Source organism: Telmatherina bonti (assembly GCF_933228915.1).
Source record: "Telmatherina bonti genome assembly, chromosome: 13".
Taxonomy (NCBI): Eukaryota; Metazoa; Chordata; class Actinopteri; order Atheriniformes; family Telmatherinidae; genus Telmatherina; species Telmatherina bonti.
Window position 1 is genome coordinate 35,297,254 of NC_136611.1, and position 19,459 is coordinate 35,316,712.

Consider the following 19,459-nt stretch of genomic DNA (forward strand, 5'->3'; position numbering starts at 1 on the left):
TAACACAAACAGACAAACCGATAAACGCCGGGTAAAACAGAACCTCCTTGGCGGAGGTAACTAATGACTAATAAGTTCTGCTTATTAGTTACGCAGAACTAATGAGGAAGTAAAATCTTGGGATTACGTTTATCTGTTGGACATGAACAGGCCAAACCTGTGAAGTTTATATCATCATATCTGGATTTATTTTGATCAGTTGATGTGTTTATTAAAGTGAAACTCATCTCGTCTTGGTTTCGCATCAACCTGCACTTCCTGTGGTGAATAAATCTGCCCAGACAGAAAAATGAAGCATTGACATCGAAGAGTTCAGTTTTGTTTTATTAGACAGAAGAAGACAGTCTGTGTTATTTTCTCATTTTTATCTGCATGTTCACGTAGTTTATAATTAACTGGTTATTCAGACCTGATCCAAAGTCTCACTGGATCAGACGTTTTCTTCTTCCTGCTTCTTGACTGACGGCAGGCTACTGTAGGTTTGGGTCCAGTAGTTGACGTAGTATGATCTGAGGTCGTAGCTGAGGAGATAAAACACAGCTTTTACTCTCAGAATCACTTCATTCCAACTAGAATAAAAACAAGAGCTGGAAGTTCTGCTGGTTCTCTGGTTCTGGCTCTGCTGTTTGGGTCTCAGGGCAAAGGGTTTCTGCTTCCATTCAGACCCAGCAATGTCTCAGGTTCTACAGTATTCTAGTTTCAGGTCAGTCCTGGTTCTGATCAGACCTAAGGCTGTCTTGGGTTCTAGTCAGACCTGGTTGGAGTCAGACCTGATGGTGTCTGGGTTCTAGTCAGACCTGGTTGGGGTCAGACCTGATGGTGTCTGGATTCTAGTCAGACCTGGTTGGAGTCAGACCTGATGGTGTCTGGGTTCTAGTCAGACCTGGTTGGGGTCAGACCTGATGGTGTCTGGGTTCTAGTCAGACCTGGTTGGGGTCAGACCTGATGGTGTCTGGGTTCTAGTCAGACCTGGTTGGAGTCAGACCTGATGGTGTCTGGGTTCTAGTCAGACCTGGTTGGGGTCAGACCTGATGGTGTCTGGGTTCTAGTCAGACCTGGTTGGAGTCAGACCTGATGGTGTCTGGGTTCTAGTCAGACCTGGTTGGAGTCAGACCTGATGGTGTCTGGGTTCTAGTCAGACCTGGTTGGGGTCAGACCTGATGGTGTCTGGGTTCTAGTCAGACCTGGTTGGAGTCAGACCTGATGGTGTCTGGGTTCTAGTCAGACCTGGTTGGGGTCAGACCTGATGGTGTCTGGGTTCTAGTCAGACCTGGTTGGAGTCAGACCTGATGGTGTCTGGGTTCTAGTCAGACCTGGTTGGAGTCAAACCTGATGGTGTCTGGGTTCTAGTCAGACCTGGTTGGGGTCAGACCTGATGGTGTCTGGGTTCTAGTCAGACCTGGTTGGAGTCAGACCTGATGGTGTCTGGGTTCTAGTCAGACCTGGTTGGGGTCAGACCTGATGGTGTCTGGGTTCTAGTCAGACCTGGTTGGAGTCAGACCTGATGGTGTCTGGGTTCTAGTCAGACCTGGTTGGAGTCAGACCTGATGGTGTCTGGGTTCTAGTCAGACCTGGTTGGAGTCAGACCTGATGGTGTCTGGGTTCTAGTCAGACCTGGTTGGGGTCAGACCTGATGGTGTCTGGGTTCTAGTCAGACCTGGTTGGAGTCAGACCTGATGGTGTCTGGGTTCTAGTCAGACCTGGTTGGGGTCAGACCTGATGGTGTCTGGGTTCTAGTCAGACCTGGTTGGAGTCAGTTCATGAGGACATGGTGCAATATGACCTTTGCCGCATGCTGGACGGCTGATTACACGTCATTCTGAAGCTGGTTCTTGATTACTAGAATTGTGCAAAACCTCAATATTCCATGCTCATGAAAACACCTACTTTAAAAAAAAAAAAAAAAAAAGTATCAAATATTGCTGAAAAGTTTTTATGCTGTCATGAGGTGGGTTTTCAGTCGTTTTAATATGAAAACATTTACGTTTCCCCGGACGTGACATGGGGGGGTCATGTGAACAGTTTATTTACGGTAAAGATGGCGCAGTAGGGAAGAAATAACAGCAAATTTCGAAAAGAAAATGTGGGTGAAAAGCTTTAAAAAGCCATAGCAAATTCCCCGCAGGAAGTAGAAATTCCCAAAATAACACTATGTGGTTACCTTGCATAAGTTGCAATTCCCAACGAGATTTTACAAGAATTGCGGCTTTTGTGCTAAACACTGTTCAATGGGAACACCTGCAAATTGCAATTTTTGTTTGTCAAAACTTTTATTTTGCAAAAAAAAAGTAACGGAAACACAGCTTGTGACAACATCACCCTTGTTCTCCCAAGACTCCACTAGCTTCCCGGTATCTCTTCTATCATGATGGAAGTGAATTCATGGACCCCTGAAACTTCTGGTAAAATAACTTTATCCTCATTTACTTGTTATTTCTGCTATTCTGACCTGCTTTGTTCTGCTTTTATGTGTGTTTTTACTTAAACTGCTAACAGATTTGGTTTTGGCTGGTCCCACGAGTCCACATCTGATCCTGCAGGCCACATCCTGAGGTGGTCCAGGACACTAAGGTCCACTTTTGTTCAGCAGTCTGAATAGCATGTAGACTGTCCTGAAGGTCAGACTATGGTTGGTAACTCAACTGTTAAGCTCCTATTGGTTCTGTGAGCTGTCAATCAGAAGTCAACAGCCATATTGTAGAGCAGATTTATGAGACAATCTGTTCAGAATGAAGAAACACATGAAGACGAAGAGAACAGAAGCATGCGGTACCCGACAGAGGACTTGCTCATCTTGTGGTTGACGGTCAGATAAGGTCGGTGGCCTCTGGTGAAAGGGGGCCAGGCAACTGGAACTCTGCTGTCACCTGTATTGGGATCACTGGAGAGGAGAGAAGTGGATGTTTACGCCAGTTTACAACAAAGCAGTTTGAACAAGTTCAGTGTCTCTTCAGTGCAGTTTATCTGGATGAAACTAGTTCTGTCACACAACTTGACTCCAATTCAAGTTCATTGCTGTAAATAGCAGGCCAGCTTGGACCAGTTCATACTATATTACACCAGTTCAGACCAAATCAAGCTTTTAGAAATCCTTTAAAAACAGTTTGGACCTGTTCAAGCTTTCACAGATCCTTTTAAAACCAGTTCAGTTTAGTTTAAACCTGTCAGGATATTCCAGCTGGACCAAACCAATCAATGATCTGGCACCAGTTTAAACCAGTTCAGGGTACATCAGATTATAGTACATCACCTCGGTTCAAACCAGTTTAAGCCTTCTTGGATCACTTGAAACCAGTTCAGACTAGTTTAAAAGGCTCTCTGTGGACCAGTGTTGGTTGTGCATTAGAGCCAGTTCTTTGTGTCTGAAGAACATTGGATAAAACATGAAGATGTGGATGTATCAAAACTGGAGTTTGTTAAATCTGCTGCAGATCTGGGCCTGCAGGTTTTAGATGTTGCTCTGATCCAGCTCACCGGGTTCATATGAACCATTCTGTAAGCTGCTGGGAGGTTCATTTAGTTTGATCATGTGTGTTGGAGCAGGGAAACATCTAAGACCTGCAGGATAGAAGCTGTCAAGGAGCATCCATCCAGCCATCCATCCAGCCACCCCTTAAACCTCTTAGTTCAGGATCACAGGCATACTGGAGCTTATTCCAGCACTCAGCAGGCGAGAGGCAGGGCGTAGGCTGGAGTAGTCGCCAGTCCATCACATAAACTGGGATCAATTATTCCAAACAAAGAAGAGAATTCTGGGTCCAGTCCCCCTAAGTGAGGCTGTGATGGTCTTGTACAGTGCATGCAGAACTTACCCGGTCTTGGCGAAGTTGGTCCAGTATGCGATCATGTACTCTGACAGGTCTCGGTGTCGGGGGAAGTAGAGCAGGGAGAGGGAGAAGGGTTTACCGAACAGGTACTGCAGGTCCTCGGCGTGCTCCGCCTCCACCCAGCGTGGGAAACCAGGGATCCGGGTCTTCATGTTGAACAAGTACGAGTAGGTACGAGCACCACTGTGGGACAGACAGAACCATGGTTCAGGTCTGGTTGATAAGACTGAGATAAAAGAGATTTTTTTTTACCTCCTTGGTGGAGGTAAGAAATAAACTTCAGATCACACAAGGAGCAAAATCAGAGGGGGAGGAGCCAAGACAGGGTGCCACTTTCAAATCTTGCTAGCTCCTCATCATTACCTATCCCAGATATAAGTGAGTGTGGAGTTATAAAGTGGCTACTTTCTTCAGGATTTTGGAAAGATAAGGCCCGTTGGAGATGGTTCAAACTTATTAGGATCTGAGGTGGGATGTTTTAAGATTGGTGCTGGAGCAATGCCAGTAGTAACTGAGGAGCAGATGATAGCGGTTATAAGGAGGAGAAGGATGGGGAGCTTTGAGCAGGCGTGTTGGCAGGGGTTAATTGGGCAGGAAGAAGATTTGTGGATAAGTTCAGAAATTATTGAGGGCTTTGGAGAACAAAGACAGAGTGGATGACTTAGCAAAGGGAGATCAGTGGAGGAGCAGAGCGGGGATTTTGAAAGTAGACACTCGACGATAAAGTGGATTTTTTGCTTTAAAAACTGACATAAGATCATTTCAGCTGTGGAGTAAAAGTGTGTGTGTGTGTGTGTGTGTTGGGGGGAATCAGGGCGCCAAACAATAATGATGGAGTTATCATTGAGGGAATATGTGAAAGTAGAGTAGTAGTCCTTTTTGGTATGTGAAATATGGTCAGCATGGCTGAAATACATTTCTTTATGTATGGAAAAGCCAGAATTTTTTAAAAGGAGGCCCTCCCATAGGTGGCTTTTGCCTTGAGAAGACTGAGTTCAAGCAAGAACAGAAACAGCAAATGAAACCTGTTTTGAGGGGAGCAATGGGGAGCTGTGATGGGTAAGAATATTACTTGAGTTGATATTGTGATGATAGACCAAATCAATGGGGTCACATAGATTAAGTGGAGAGTCCAGGGAATTGATGGCTAAATAAAAGTGAGCAGTGTCGATGTAAATATTTCAGAGGGAAATGAAACGTTGAGGCTTGTTTGAGGAAAGGGCAAGACTAGCACTGAAGGAGAAGAGGAAATGGTCCGAGATGGGCAGTTCAGGGGATGTAAAACTGAAGGGAATGAAGCCAGAGTGTGTCCAGAATGTGAGGTTGCTGCAAGTTGTCCAGATGAATATTAAAGTCATCCAACAAGATTATATCTGGAAAGAGAGAGGATAAATATGAAAGAAAGGTTATAAAGTCACTTGTGAATTGCAACCCTCACAACTTGGAGGGACTGGGTTAAACTAATGCAGTTATAGTTGGGTTAGGCTTGAAAAATAGAGTGGATTAAAAAGTAATGATGGTAAGAGCAAATCTTGACGAGACTTTCCAGTTTTCATAGTGAGTTACAGCGTGACCATCGCTGTGACCAGAGCCACAAGGTTGAGCGATGTGAACAAACCCGTGGGGTGTAGCCGCGTTGAGTTGTGAGAAGTCATGCAGAGGTTGCCAATTTTCAGTTACAGAAAGTCATATTTAGGGTTAGTCCTGAATAACATGACCTTTGCTTGACAGAGAGCGGATGATTAAGAGATAGAAGTTGAAAGAGATGGAATCAAAGCTGTTGGGAGTGTTAGCTGACCTGGCAAGGGGTTGCTAGTGCACTGTGGTTGACAGCGCAGTTGGCATTGAGCAGAGGGCCATAGGAAAAAGACAAGAAGGATTTTATGCACTTGGAGTTGTTCCTGTTGAGCGGAGCGACATGATCACCAGTGAATGTATCAACACGTAAATCTCTGTGTGGCGGATGGGCGATGTCATTGTCTCGTGCTAGAATTATCCAACAGTTACATGAAAGTATCACAGATAAGTCTTGAAATATTTCTGCACAGATTTCTGGCTCTGAATGTGCGCCTGACTTTTGGACCAATCAGATTCAATTCAATTCAATTCAACTTTATTTATATAGCGTCAAATCACGGCAATGCCATCTCAAGACGCTTTACAGACAGAGGGGAAAACATAATGAAGGCCAATTCATAATAGCCTATATAAGGAAACCAACAGATTGAGTTGGAGGTCCAACTCAATCTCCCATCCTGAGCAAGCACACTGGCGACAGTGGGAAGGAAAAAACTCCCTTCTAACAGGAAGGAAACCTCCGGCAGAACCCGGCTCAGGACAGGCAGCCATCTGCCTCTGCTGTGTGGGGGGAAGAGGACAGAAAGACAACAGACAACATGAACTGCTACTCCCGGCCAGGGAGACCTGCTGAGACAGGAGACATACATGTTAATGATGCAACACTGTTTTGGGGGGGGGGGGGGGGGGTAAAAGAAAGAGATAAAGAGAAAAAGAAAGAAGCTCAGTGTATCAGGAAATGTCCCTCAGCAGTCTAAACCTATAGCAGCATAAGGGATGCTAACCATCCCTAGCTATAGGACTTATCAAAAAGATAAGTCTTCAGCCTAGTCTTAAAGGTGGGGAGGGTGTCTGCTTCCCTAACACTAACTGGGAGCTTATTCCATAAGAGAGGGGCCTGATAACCAAAGGCTCTGCCTCCTGCTCGGCTCTTTGAGACTCTAGGAACCACAAGTAAGCCTGCAGTCTGCGAACGAAGTACTCTGCTTGGTATATAAGGAACTATGAGGTCTTTGATATATAGTGGTGCCTGGTTGTGGAGGGCTTTATATGTAAGGAGAAGGATTTTAAATTCTATTCTAGATTCAACAGGCAGCCAATGAAGAGAGGCTAAAACTGGAGAAATATGATCTCTCATGCTGGTTCTGGTCAGGACTCTGGCTGCAGAATTCTGGATCAGCTGAAGGCTTTTCAGGGCATATTTAGGACAGCCCAGTAATAGAGAGTTACAGTAATCTAGTCTCGAAGTAACAAAAGCGTGAACCAGTTTTTCTGCATCACTCTGAGACAGAATGTCCCTAATTTTGGCTATATTACGTAAATGAAAGAAGGCTGTTTTAGTAACCTGCTTAATATGTGGACCAAAGGACAGGTCAGGGTCAAATATTACTCCAAGGTTTCTCACTGTAGCACTGGAAGCTAAAGTAATGCCATCCAGGTTCATTACAAAACCGGAAAATTTAGCTCTGAGTTTTTCAGATCCAACGAGAATTACTTCAGTCTTATCTGAGTTTAAGAGGAGAAAATTTCTAGACATCCAAGTCTTTATGTCTATGAGACAATTTTGTAGCCTATTGGGCTGATTTGTTTCATCTGGTTTAAAGGATAAGTATAGTTGAGTATCATCTGCATAACAATGAAAGTTTATTCCATGCTGTCTAATAATTTTGCCTAAAGGGAGCATATATAGCGCGAAGAGTATTGGTCCAAGTACAGAACCTTGAGGAACTCCATGACTTACTGTAGTTTGGGAGGAGGACTTGTCATTTACATGAACGAACTGAAGTCTATCAGATAAATATGATTTAAACCAGCTTAACGCTGTACCTGTAATTCCAATCACCTGTTCTAGTCTTTGTAACAGAATGTTATGATCGACTGTATCAAATGCAGCACTAAGATCAAGCAAGATAAGTACGGACACAAGTCCTTTGTCTGAGGCCATAAGAAGGTCATTAGTAACTTTCACCAATGCTGTCTCAGTGCTATGATGAGCTCTAAATCCTGACTGAAACTCCTCGCATAAATTATTTCTGCTCAGGTGGGCATGTAGCTGAGCTGAAACTATTTTCTCCAGAATTTTGGACATAAACGGGAGGTTAGATATAGGTCTATAATTTGCTATCACCTCTGGATCCAGAGATTGCTTTTTAAGTAAAGGCTTGATTACAGCAGTTTTAAATGATTGTGGTACATATCCTGTCACTAAAGACATATTGATAAGATTTAGTAGTGATGTATCAATTAAAGGGAAAATGTCCTTAAAGAGGCTCGTTGGGAGAGGGTCTAAGATACAGGTGGATGGTTTAGATGAAGCTATTATTTTAGTTAATTCAGAGGGTTGGACAGGACAGAAACTATTTAGACACAAGTCAGATCCTGGTTCTAAGGATGCTTCGGAGACCACAACAGGCTCAACATTATAGGTAGAAGGAAGAGTATTGTGAATTTGATCTCTAATAGTGTCAATTTTATTCCTGAAAAAATACATGAAATCATCACAGCTAAGTGAGAAAGGAATACATGGCTCCACAGCGCTCCGGCTCCTAGTAAGCCTGGCTACAGTGCTGAAAAGAAACCGAGGGTTGTTTTTGTTTTCCTCTATCAATGATGAATAATAAGCTGTTCTTGCCGTACGTAAGGCTTTTTTGTATACGATTAAACTTTCTTTCCAGGTTAAGTGAGACTCCTCTAGTCCTGATGAACGCCATCTGTTTTCCAAACGCCTTGATGCCTGTTTTAGAGCTCGAAGCTGGGAATTAAACCAGGGAGCCTTCATAATCTTACCTAATTTCTTCTTCTTTAGGGGAGCAACATTATCCAAGGTTGTACGCATTGAAGCTGTTATAGTATCAGCATGTTGATCAATCTGAGCAGGAGTAAGGCTTAAAGGGGGACTCTCAGTCATGCTAACACATGGTAGAGGGGAAAAAATTGATTCAATTGATTGTTTAAATTTTGTAATATTATTGTCTGATAAACATCTACTATAGTAGAATTTATTTTTGGTCAGTGAGTAATCAAATAAAGTGAATTCAAAGGTTAATAAGAAGTGATCGGACAAGACAGGGTTTTGAGGAAATACTTTGAGCTTATCAGTCTCAATACCATATGTTAGAACAAGATCAAGAGTATGGCCATGAGAGTGAGTGGCTCCATTGACATTTTGTGAAAACCCTATTGAGTTTAGAAAAGAGCTAAAGGAAATGTTTAAACTATCATTTTCAACGTCAACATGAATATTAAAATCACCTAGTACAATGACCTTATCAGTAGTCAGCACTAACTCAGACAAGAGATCAGAGAATTCGGTCAGAAACTCGGAGTAAGGTCCAGGTGGGCGATACACTAATGCTAAAAGGAGCGGTTTCTCTGAATTCCATTTTGGATGAGATAAATTTAATGTCAGGAATTCAAAGGATTTATAGTTAGTTTTGTGCTTAGGATTAATTAAAAATTCTGACTTAAAAATAGCTGCAACACCTCCTCCTCTGCCTGTAGTTCTAGGAATGTGAAAGTTTAAATAGTTAGCTGGCGTAGCTTCATTAATACTAACATAATCCTCTTGCTGTAACCAGGTTTCCGTAAGACAGAATAAATCAATGTGGTGATCACCTATCAAGTCATTGACTAATAAAGACTTATTTGGGAGGGATCTAATATTCAGTAGGCCACACTTTATTGTCTTATTTTCAGATTTTATTAGATCCATTGTTTTTATTTTTATGAGGTTTTCGCGATTAACCCCAGAAGTGTTTTTGTGTTGTTTAATTCTTACTGCTGGGAAGTTGTATAAGGTCGGAATGGGGTTTTGGGTGGGCGGCGGCAGGTGGGAAGCTGCAGAAAAGTGTGTAGGACTACAGATCTGACCTGGAACTGTTGGCGTGGAGCTGGAGGGCGATCTGAGTGGGGACAAGAAACAGGAAGTCCGTTTCTATGTCCGCCACCGTCTTCTTCACCACCTGGGGCTCTGGAAAGGAACCCCAGTGAACAGAGTAGACGCTGAAGGCCGAGGGGACGGCAGCGTTCCCTTTCTCTTTGGTCAGACCAGCCAGCAGACCTTTCACCTGTTCTCTGAGAAGTAAACAGGACCAGGTGTGTTGTCACAAACCACCTGCAGCGGTTTGTATCAGAGGACTACAACAAGCAGGTTCATGTTGGTAACAATCATGTAAATAAAGTGTTTACATCAAAACTTCACCTGAACTCCAGACTGGTTTGAAAATTAAAGTCATCTGGCGCTCTGCCCATACTCACGTGGTCGTGTTGGCCTTGTTGCTGTTGATGGAAGGAACGTCAACCCCAGCGAAGATGTGTCCGTCCATGCTGTTGACACCAGCCAGGTAATCAAACTGAGCTGCATTGTGAAACAGTTTACTGGGTTCATCTGGCACAAAATCCCCATCGATCACTGGAGCCAGCTCCAGCAGGTCCATTACCACACCTGCAGACGCGGATCACCAAATTGTTTATGTGCAGGTATCAGTGAGTTCAAGTTCAGTAAAACTAAGCAGGTTAAAAGTGAAGCCTATTCAGAAGTGCCAAAATTTGCAGTTTGCTGTCATGGTTCATGTTCTCTTGATTAAGTTCATTTTTTCCATCTGAACTTCCCTGGCTGTTCCTTCTCACCTGTACCTTGCACTACTTAAACCCTTTCCAGTCTCTGTTTCCCTGCCAGGTGGTCAACAGCTTTTGTCTTGTTCATAGCCAGCATCTTTTCCATGTTCCTGAGCGCTAGTCATTGACGAAGTCACGTCCCTGGATCATCCCTGCCCTGCCCATGTGGGATCTTTGTCACCCGATGTTTACCTGCTTTGAACGACCACAGATTCTGGCTTGCTCATCTCGGATAAGCAGTTTAATCTCCGTGAATGACCATTGCCTGTCTCATTGACTACGCTATTGGATGTTGGACTTTTGCTATGTTTATTGGAGTTTTCACTAATTCCAGAAGAACATTGCCTTGGACTGTAGTTCTGCCCCACCCCACCAGATGGCTCCAAGCTAACAACCTCCTGCTTTCAATAAATCATTTTCTGGTAAAACATTTACACTTGTGTGAGGCTGAAAGTCAGGGTTATACTGTAGTTTGCAGTTCTTCACCAGGGACTCCAAAGCAGAGACCAACTTCACAGCAGAAATAAACATTTTTACAGCCTGGTTCAAAAATATTTCACCCCTACGCTCATAGCCCTCCTCTCAGCTCTACCTTTGCCCATTTCTCTGAAGGCAATGACATGTGTTGTGCTGCCAAGATGGTAGAACTGCCCAATGAGCTTCACTTTAACTTTTTACAAACCTATGAGTGATGTCGTGGATGCGCTGTCCATCTTTTATATACAGTATCAGTAAAACTGCTGACTTCAAGGTGGAGAAACTATAGCAGGACACAGTGTCCATCCTGGACTCTCTAGTCATCTGATTATTGATCAATTGGAGTAACTAACTGAGCTGCTGTCCTGATTGTGTGTTAGCTTTAGAGACAACAACTCAAGTGTTTAATCGTATCAAATCAATACACTGTCTGCTGTTTGGTTACTAGCATAATAAAGCTAACTGGACTGCTATGTTAGCATGTCTTCTGTTTACCAGCAGATTGAGCTGCACACTGCGGCCAACTTCTGTTGAGCTGGCAGCATGGTGATCAGCACTGCGGCTTGGCTGCAAGAAGGTTGCTGGTTCAAGCCTCAGCTGGGAGAGGCTTGAACAGTGGCCTTTCTGTGTAGAGTTTGTGTGTTCTCCCTGTGTAAGCCTCCCTCTCTCTGTGCTTAATTGATCAACTCTCATATAAGTTGCTTTAGTATCCTAATAAAGCCAACACCCAGCTAGCTGTGATGCTGAATACTCAACAGTTAGTGTGTAAATCTTCAACTTTCCTTCAACAGAGGTTGATCCAGTGGTTCTTCAGCTGATGCCAACTATTAAACTACACAAATGCTACAATACAATGCAACATGTATGAAGACACTTTAACCAAAACTAGACTGGTGGAGAAGGGATATCCTACAGACAACAGAGAACGATGATGGTAAAAAGAGATAGGAGGACATGATGAGATAAACTTCTACTTGTCCTGTCCACCTGATATTAGATGTGCTATGTCCGTCCACATGTCTAAATCAGACCTTTGAAGAACAAACACATTTCATGCGTCAGGATGTGAGAAATAACTCTGTTCCTGCTCAGACCTTTTCCAAGAAGGAGTAGCACATCGATTTTTCCCGCCATAGTGAGACCAACTGGGTCGCTCATCTTCAGACACGTCAGCATTTCTTCTTCATCGCTTCTCCAGCATCCCACTTTACGGGCGATCTGTGGAAAGACGAGCAGTGATTAGAAGACAGGTGTAAACCGTATGGGATTACATACGTGAAACCAGCTCCAGGGGAGCTGCAGACCTTCTTGGTGAGGGCCATGGGGTTCCTCTGCAAGGCCCAGGGGCTAAGAGCCACGCCACACTGGGTAATCGCTCTGCGGAACAACCCTTTACTGTATGGGGACAGCATCTGAGACACAGAGGTGGACAAAGACCTTGTGTGGTGAGACCTGACAGAACCAGAACCGCAGAACTCAGTCTGAAGATCTGGATTTTAAACCTGCACTTAGTTCCAGGATTTGATCATGTGACGTTAATCTCTCACCTGGAAGCTAACACTGGCGGCTCCGGCTGATTGGCCGAAGATGGTGATGTTGTCCGGGTTTCCTCCGAAGGCCTCAATGTTCCTGCGGACCCAGGAAATGGCAGCGTGCTGGTCCCACAGACCATAGTTACCTGAGACAAGCAGGAAGCCACCAAGTTACCACGTTGCTATAACATCAGCTGAGCCCGAGCCCTGCATCATAACCCACAACATGGTTCTAAGCTTTGGTGCTGGTTCAGAATCTATAAAGGCCAGATCGCTGGCAGCAGAACTTGATCCACAGAACCTCACATGCAGACCCCATGCACTCCTGGACATCACTGCATGGACCCGGGAGGACTTCCAGAAACCCTGTCATGTTAACACAGTTCACGCTGAAGGCAAAGAGACCCTCCTCCTGGTCTCAGAGCCAGTTTCTTCTCATTGCTTTGCCACCAACATGTGCAGCTTTTCTAGATGTTTCTAGAAGCAGGTAGCGTTGGATTTCTTCACGACATCAGGTTCCTGTCGTCCTCGTGTCATCTGCTGAACTTCTGGAGGAGACTTGATGTCCATCATTTGGTTCAGACACCATGAAACACTGTTGGAGGTAAGGGATCCCACCAGCGTTGGAGCAAACTCCACCGTCTCACACCTGATTCATTTACTAATTCTGTCATTCCATGATTTCAGTCCAGATGTGAGGTTCTGTGTCTCTCAAATGATGCAGTTTGTCTTTATGACATAGCCTGGTTTCCACCAGCAGGTCCTGAGCACCACGGGTCAGGACGGGTCAGGACAGTTTGGTCCAGGTCAGGATCAGGATGGGTCAGGACAGTTTGAGATAGGTCAGGAAGCGGCATCACACCACTGTGACATCATTCATTAGGTAGATGACCCATCCATCTCTCTCCAGCTTGTGATTGGCCGTCTGCAGCCACACAGCAGTGGTAGCAGCAACCCTTCATACAGGATTTCAGTTACACACCAGTATCATTTATGTTTGACATTATCCATACATCCACCCCTCCATCCATCCATCCATCCATCCATCCATCCATCTTCTGCCGCTTATCAGGGGTCGGGTCGCGGGGGCAGCAGCCTAAGCAGGGAAGCCCAGCCTTCCCTCTCCCCAGCCACATTTGCCAACTCTGCGGGGGGGATCCGGAGGCGTTCCCAGGCCAGCCGAGAGATATAATCCCTCCAGCGTGTCCTGGGTCTTCCCCGGGGTCTCCTCCCAGAGGGACGTGCCTGGAACACCTCACCAGGGAGGTCCAGGAGGCATCCTGACCAGATGCCCGAGCCACCTCAACTGGTTCCTCTTGATGCGAAGGAGCAGCGGCTCTACTCTGATCTCCTCCTGGATGACCGAGCTCCTCACCCTATCTCTAAAGGAGTGCCCCACCCGCAGCCACCTGTTTGCGACATTAGTAATCACATTCCTTCTAAAACGGTGCATTTTATTTATTTATTTTTTTATTATTTATTTATTTATTTATTTATTTATTTATTTATTTATTTATGTGTGGGTTTTAAGCCTAATTCATGCTGTTGGAGTTATTTCAGTGGATCTGGTTGTTTTACTGGCTCAGCTGCCAGTAGGTGGCCCTGGGGCAGAACCAGCTAACTGGACCAAACTGCACCGCATCAGGTTATTCAGTCAGGCTGTAAATGGCTTTTGGATTACTTTTTTTGTTAAAATAAAAACCTTTATTGAAACTTTAAACCTGTGCTTGACTGTCCTTCACTGCTCAGTCCATTATACGGCTGATATTCTGCTTTCCAGGTAGGGCTGTCGTTGCCGTGGAAACGCATCAGTGATCAGGGCTTACCGAACCAAACTGTCCCATACCAACCTGGATCTGCTGGTGGAAACGGTTTTATGTGCATTCAGAGGCTGCAAGTTTGCAAAGTGCTGAGTGAATTATAAATTAACATGTTAATGTCAATCGTTCTAACAATTATATTTGTTGTTCTGGTTACATATACACACTTTTATGTTTATACATAATGTAATTATGTCGTTTTGTCTGCAGCTGAGGTCACACCTGGCAGTCGGGAGTCCCCGGTACTGAGAAAACCCAGGGTACCGACTCTGTAGTTCACTGTGACTATGATGACGTGGCCCCTGTCAGCCATCTCCTTCCCATCGTACAGAGAGTTCCCGAGGACTTCCACGTCATTGGACGCTCCCAGCAGGAATGCTCCTCCAAACAGGTACACCATCACTGGGAGGCTGCTGGACACTAAGGACAAGACGAAGACATGAGGTTGAGAAGCTGCAGTTCCTCTGATGTCAGAGAACAGGACGTTATTGAGAACATTAAGACAGTCGTGTGTTACCTACGTGATCGTCCTTGTGGGACAAAGATGTTCAGGTAGAGACAGTCCTCGCTGCCCTGGGTTTTTGTCTGCAGCAGTGTCACCTGCAGGCAGCGATCACGGTACTTTGTGGCCTTCAGTATTCCTGGAAAAGACAACAGGAAGGATCTGAGCTGCTCGCTACGTCCTACACCTGCAGCCAGGTGAGGTTTACGCACCGTCCCACCCAGGATGAGGCTTTGGTTTCTCCCACATCAGGGGAACATCAGCGAAAGGAATGCCTTTAAAGACATCAACACTCCTGAAGAGGCCCATGCTGTGACTCTTGCCCTCCACCAGGCCGGCCTCCGTCTTCACAACGCCCAGCTGCACACCATCCACAAGCAGAAAACACCACTTCTTTAGTACTCTGCATGTGAAACATAAGGACCTGAGGCTGATTACCCGCTGGCGGCCAGCTGCCGTCTCATACTCAGCGATAAGAGATGATAACTGGCCAAACTAACACACCGCCATAAAATGGCCTCTGTCTCCCCAGATACGTCTCATCCAGCTGATGTTCTTTACTCTAATAAGTGCCGTTTTAAGTTTCAGCTCATCATTTCACGTGATGCTGTCATCTCTGAACCTCTTACTAGTTGGTTACTTGCACACCAGCGTCCAGTCAGTGTAGAGATGCATCATGTAAACACTTCAGTCTGATAGAGGTTTAAATTTAAATGGATTGGGAGGAAAAGATAAGCATGTCTGCACTCGTACTGGTTTCTGTGCTGTTTTCTGTGATACGATATAACACAATATGATACAATACATACATATATATATATATATTCTGATGCAATATGATGCAAAACGATAAGAAACAATATGACACAATCATGGAAACAACTGTAAAGCTACCAGACTCGGCTGTACCAGTTTCACCATAAAAGTCTCAAATGTTTGGAGAAGTTCAGATTTACTTTAGTCTGAAGAAACTGTCCTTTATGTCTCTCCACGTGTTGGTGTCTTTTTTTATCCTAACACACAATACCATTTCTGTCATTAAAGCTCCACTAAATGTAATTTTACTCACATTAAGAGAAAATAAGCCTCTTTAAACCTTTATGGTCCTGGTCTACATGTGGTCGAGGTAAATTTGCAGTGACTTTGATTAATTTCTGTAAAACATTGTGGAAATAAACCTGCCTGAGCATGTCTACCAGCTGGTGTGGGTGTATAAAGCCTGGACAAAGTGTGTTATTACACTACTGCTTCACATTTTAACTGTTTCACTGGTGTTACATTATTATTAACTTTGTCTTTTTAACATCTCAACCATTTGCTTAAAACATTAAATTTGTTTCTGGTCTTTTTGTTAGTGTGAAGGTTAAAGGGTTAAAACCAGACTTGGGCTCATTTTCATCAGAATCCTAAAAGTTCCTTTAGACTTTTTAACAACAAACATGATTAATCTACAAAAAAAACCCCAGTTCACTCAGCCCATTACTCCACAACTCCATAACTTCTTTATTATGTTATGTTATGTTATGTTATGTTATGTTATGTTATGTTATGTTATGTTATGTTATGTTATGTTATGTTATGTTATGTTATGTTATGTTATGTTATGTTATGTTATGTTATGCCTCTCATAAAAACTATGAGGGGACGTTTAGTTTTCCTTCTGCCCTCTTCACCACAGCGGAGGATTAAATCTGTCTGAATATATTCCAGATTAGTGCATTCTTAGGAAAATTCATCAGGCTGAAACTCACCTTTGCAGCCGAGGCGGCGTGCAGCCAGAAAGCCAACAGAACCAACAGCAGCTTCCTCATCATCATCACCACCTCTGTGTTTGTGCTGCAGCGCCGGCAGCTTTATACCTGGTTAAAGGCTGCCAGCCTCTTATCTCCAACACACCTGCTGCTGTTTCACATTCTGTCGAGCTGTTTGTGTTGGACACTGCTGTGTAAACTGCAACCTGATGAGCTCATCAAGCGTCTGATTAAATTTTATAACCCCAAAACCTAAAAGACCTGTGTCTCAAACTGAAAATAAAACCAGAATTTCATCACCTTTTATTCCCAGTAGAAGATGAACACTATATTAGATGATGAAACTGAGACAATTTATCATTTCATGATTTTGAATCTGATGGCACAAATACATCTACATTTTTAAAGCAGCTGGGTGATGTTTAGCATTGTTAGCAGCTGTTAGCATGTGTAAAAAGCAGTTCCAGTGTGATGTTCAGCATTGTTAGCATCTTCCCTTCTATTAGCATCTGTCTGCAAACATCTGGGAAGCTAGGAGAGCAGCTGCTGGAGTTATAGGAGAGGAATGTTGTCCCATTCTGGTCTGATGCAGGATTCCAGCTGCTCTACAGGATTTCTGCTTCCATGATGCTCCAGATGTTTTGTACTGGTAAGCGAGAGTTTCCCGGCATAAACTGTACACTTGACTGGTATTCTCATTGCAGACACTTGATTTTATGGTCTGGTTCTTTGGATCTCTACAGCTGGTGATCACCGGTGAGTGTGTGAATGTAGATGGATGGTAAATCCAGATCTTCTCCTCTGAGCTCAGCTTCTTCTTCACCAGGACAGACTGATGCAGCGTCCAAGTCACCGCAGATGCTGCTGATCCTCCTGTAGACCTCCCGTTCCACCTCATTTCCACCCTGGAGAGGACACTCCACCCTGTTCAAACTGAGGAACATGCTCTTGGATTCAGAGGTTCTGATTTTCATCACAACTGCTTCTCACTCGGCTGCGAATCTCTCCAGAGAGACCTGGAGATCACGACCTGATGGACCCAACAAAACCACATCATCTGCAAAAGCAGAGACCCAATCTTAAGACCACCAAACTGGATCCTCTCAACATTCCAACTGATCCTAGAGATCATGTCCATCCAAATCTGGCAGCCCAGAGCGACTGTCCCTGATGCTAATACAGTGCTGCAGAGGCATGTCAGCCAGGACAGTCCCACAGCATGCAGAACCACAGGCTGCTTTCACATCAGGATAGTCCGCTAGACGCGGTCTGATTGGGGACTCGGCTCAGTTGTAGGGGGGTGTATCCATGCGGACCGAGACCGTGTTCACGCTGCACTTTGGTCAAACCCAAGCAGCAACCTCTGGCAGTTAAAAGTGAAGCCGATGTGGAAGTGCATAAAACTGCAGTTCCCCCTTCACCCACTAGGGGCTCCAAAACAGAGCAAATCCCTATAGACTCCCATGTTAAAAAGACCAACTTCACAGCAGGAACAAACATGTTTATACCAGAAATAAACATGTTTACAGCTAAAATAAACATGTTTACACCAGAAATAAACATATTTACGGCAGGAATAAACATGTTTACAGCAGGAATAAACACGTTTACGGCAGGAATAAACATGTTTACGGCAGAAATAAACATGTTTACAGCAGAAATAAACATGTTTACAGCAGGAATAAACACGTTTACGGCAGGAATAAACATGTTTACAGCAGAAATAAACATGTTTACGGCAGGAATAAACATGTTTACGGCAGGAAAAAACATGTTTACGGCAGAAATAAACATGTTTACGGCAGGAATAAACATGTTTACAGCAGGAATAAACATGTTTACAGCAGGAATAGACATGTTTACAGCAGGAATAGACATGTTTACGGCAGAAATAAACATGTTTACAGCAGAAATAAACATGTTTACAGCAGGAATAAACATGTTTACAGCAGGAATAGACATGTTTACGGCAGAAATAAACATGTTTACAGCAGAAATAAACATGTTTACAGCAGGAATAAACATGTTTACAGCCTGGTACAAAAATCCATTTTCGGTTTATAGGTCAGGTTTACCTTCATGACAACTGTGGGGGCAGTGAATTTTTTTCTAACTCACCCGTTTAAAAGTAATTTAATCTCTACGTTCGGCATATTTAGGGGCGTGTCCTTTTGATTGACAGGTACCCGATCTCCCGCTTCAAATCAGAAGAACGTAGAACAACCGCGGTTTTTAGCCGGTTAACAACGTGACTTAGCTTTAGCCCGCTTACCTCCGTTAGCTGGTTAGCTCCTGTTATCTCCGATTAGCTCGGTTAGCTCTTAGCTACAGAAAGCTCGGAGTTTGCTCGATATCAATCATCTACCATGACGCTCTCAGCCCCGCTCTCAGCTCCACCTCTTTGCCGATATTTGTATTTTCTGGGCGAGACGACGCACATGCCCCTGCCAAGATGGCGATGGTAGGAACCGCCCACCGACCTTCAATTCAGCTCTTCAGAAACCTATTGGTGACGGAGGCTCCGCCCATCTTTTTATATACAGTCTATGGTTAAACCAGCCAAACCATTAGAATAATAAATCCCCTTTTCTAACAAAGATGGCGCTGCACTTGTATTTAGCAAAAGAGAGGACAAGACCGGAGTAGAACAAGAAAACTCCTTCAGAATTTCCGCAGCTATCCATATATCTGTTCGTGCTTTTACATCGTTATCGCCCCACAAGCCATTTCTGGCGTTTCACGTCTTTGTTGTTGTAGCTTGATGGCCTGCGTTTACCCACAATGTAACACTACAGCAAATGCAGGCAGTGATTTTTTTGTGACTTTGTAGTCCGCGTCCTGTATTTGGTCCGCTAGAAGACGGATGATTCCGCTTCTTTGATCTGAATCAGAACTCATTTGGAGCATCGACATTTCCCCAAATGATGCAGACTTTCTGAGCAAACAGACTAGGATTCAAAGCAAAAAGGCCAAAAAGGTGAATGTGCCCTTTAGGAACTCTAGGTAGATCTCTTCCCTACAGAGGAGCTTTGGAACCACACAAATACACATCTGCTCCATCAGGACCACATTAAAGATCTGAATAATCCAGATCCAGACTCTGTTAGTCTGAAGTGTAACATTTTCTCTGTATTTA

At 44.1% G+C, this 19,459-nt stretch overlaps 1 protein-coding gene across 1 annotated transcript; it reads right to left on the minus strand.

Moving 5' to 3' along the window:
* Positions 1 to 430: 430 nt before the first annotated feature.
* LOC306764566 (bile salt-activated lipase-like) lies at positions 431 to 16,386 on the minus strand (the record flags this gene model as incomplete). The annotated part of the gene is made up of 12 exons (XM_079251740.1): positions 431 to 521; positions 2,774 to 2,881; positions 3,813 to 4,010; positions 9,495 to 9,698; positions 9,882 to 10,068; positions 11,813 to 11,936; positions 12,023 to 12,130; positions 12,266 to 12,396; positions 14,293 to 14,490; positions 14,592 to 14,711; positions 14,785 to 14,932; positions 16,324 to 16,386. The coding sequence occupies 12 exons, from the start codon at positions 16,384 to 16,386 to the stop codon at positions 431 to 433; spliced, it is 1,680 nt and encodes a 559-aa protein (XP_079107866.1).
* Positions 16,387 to 19,459: the final 3,073 nt, after the last annotated feature.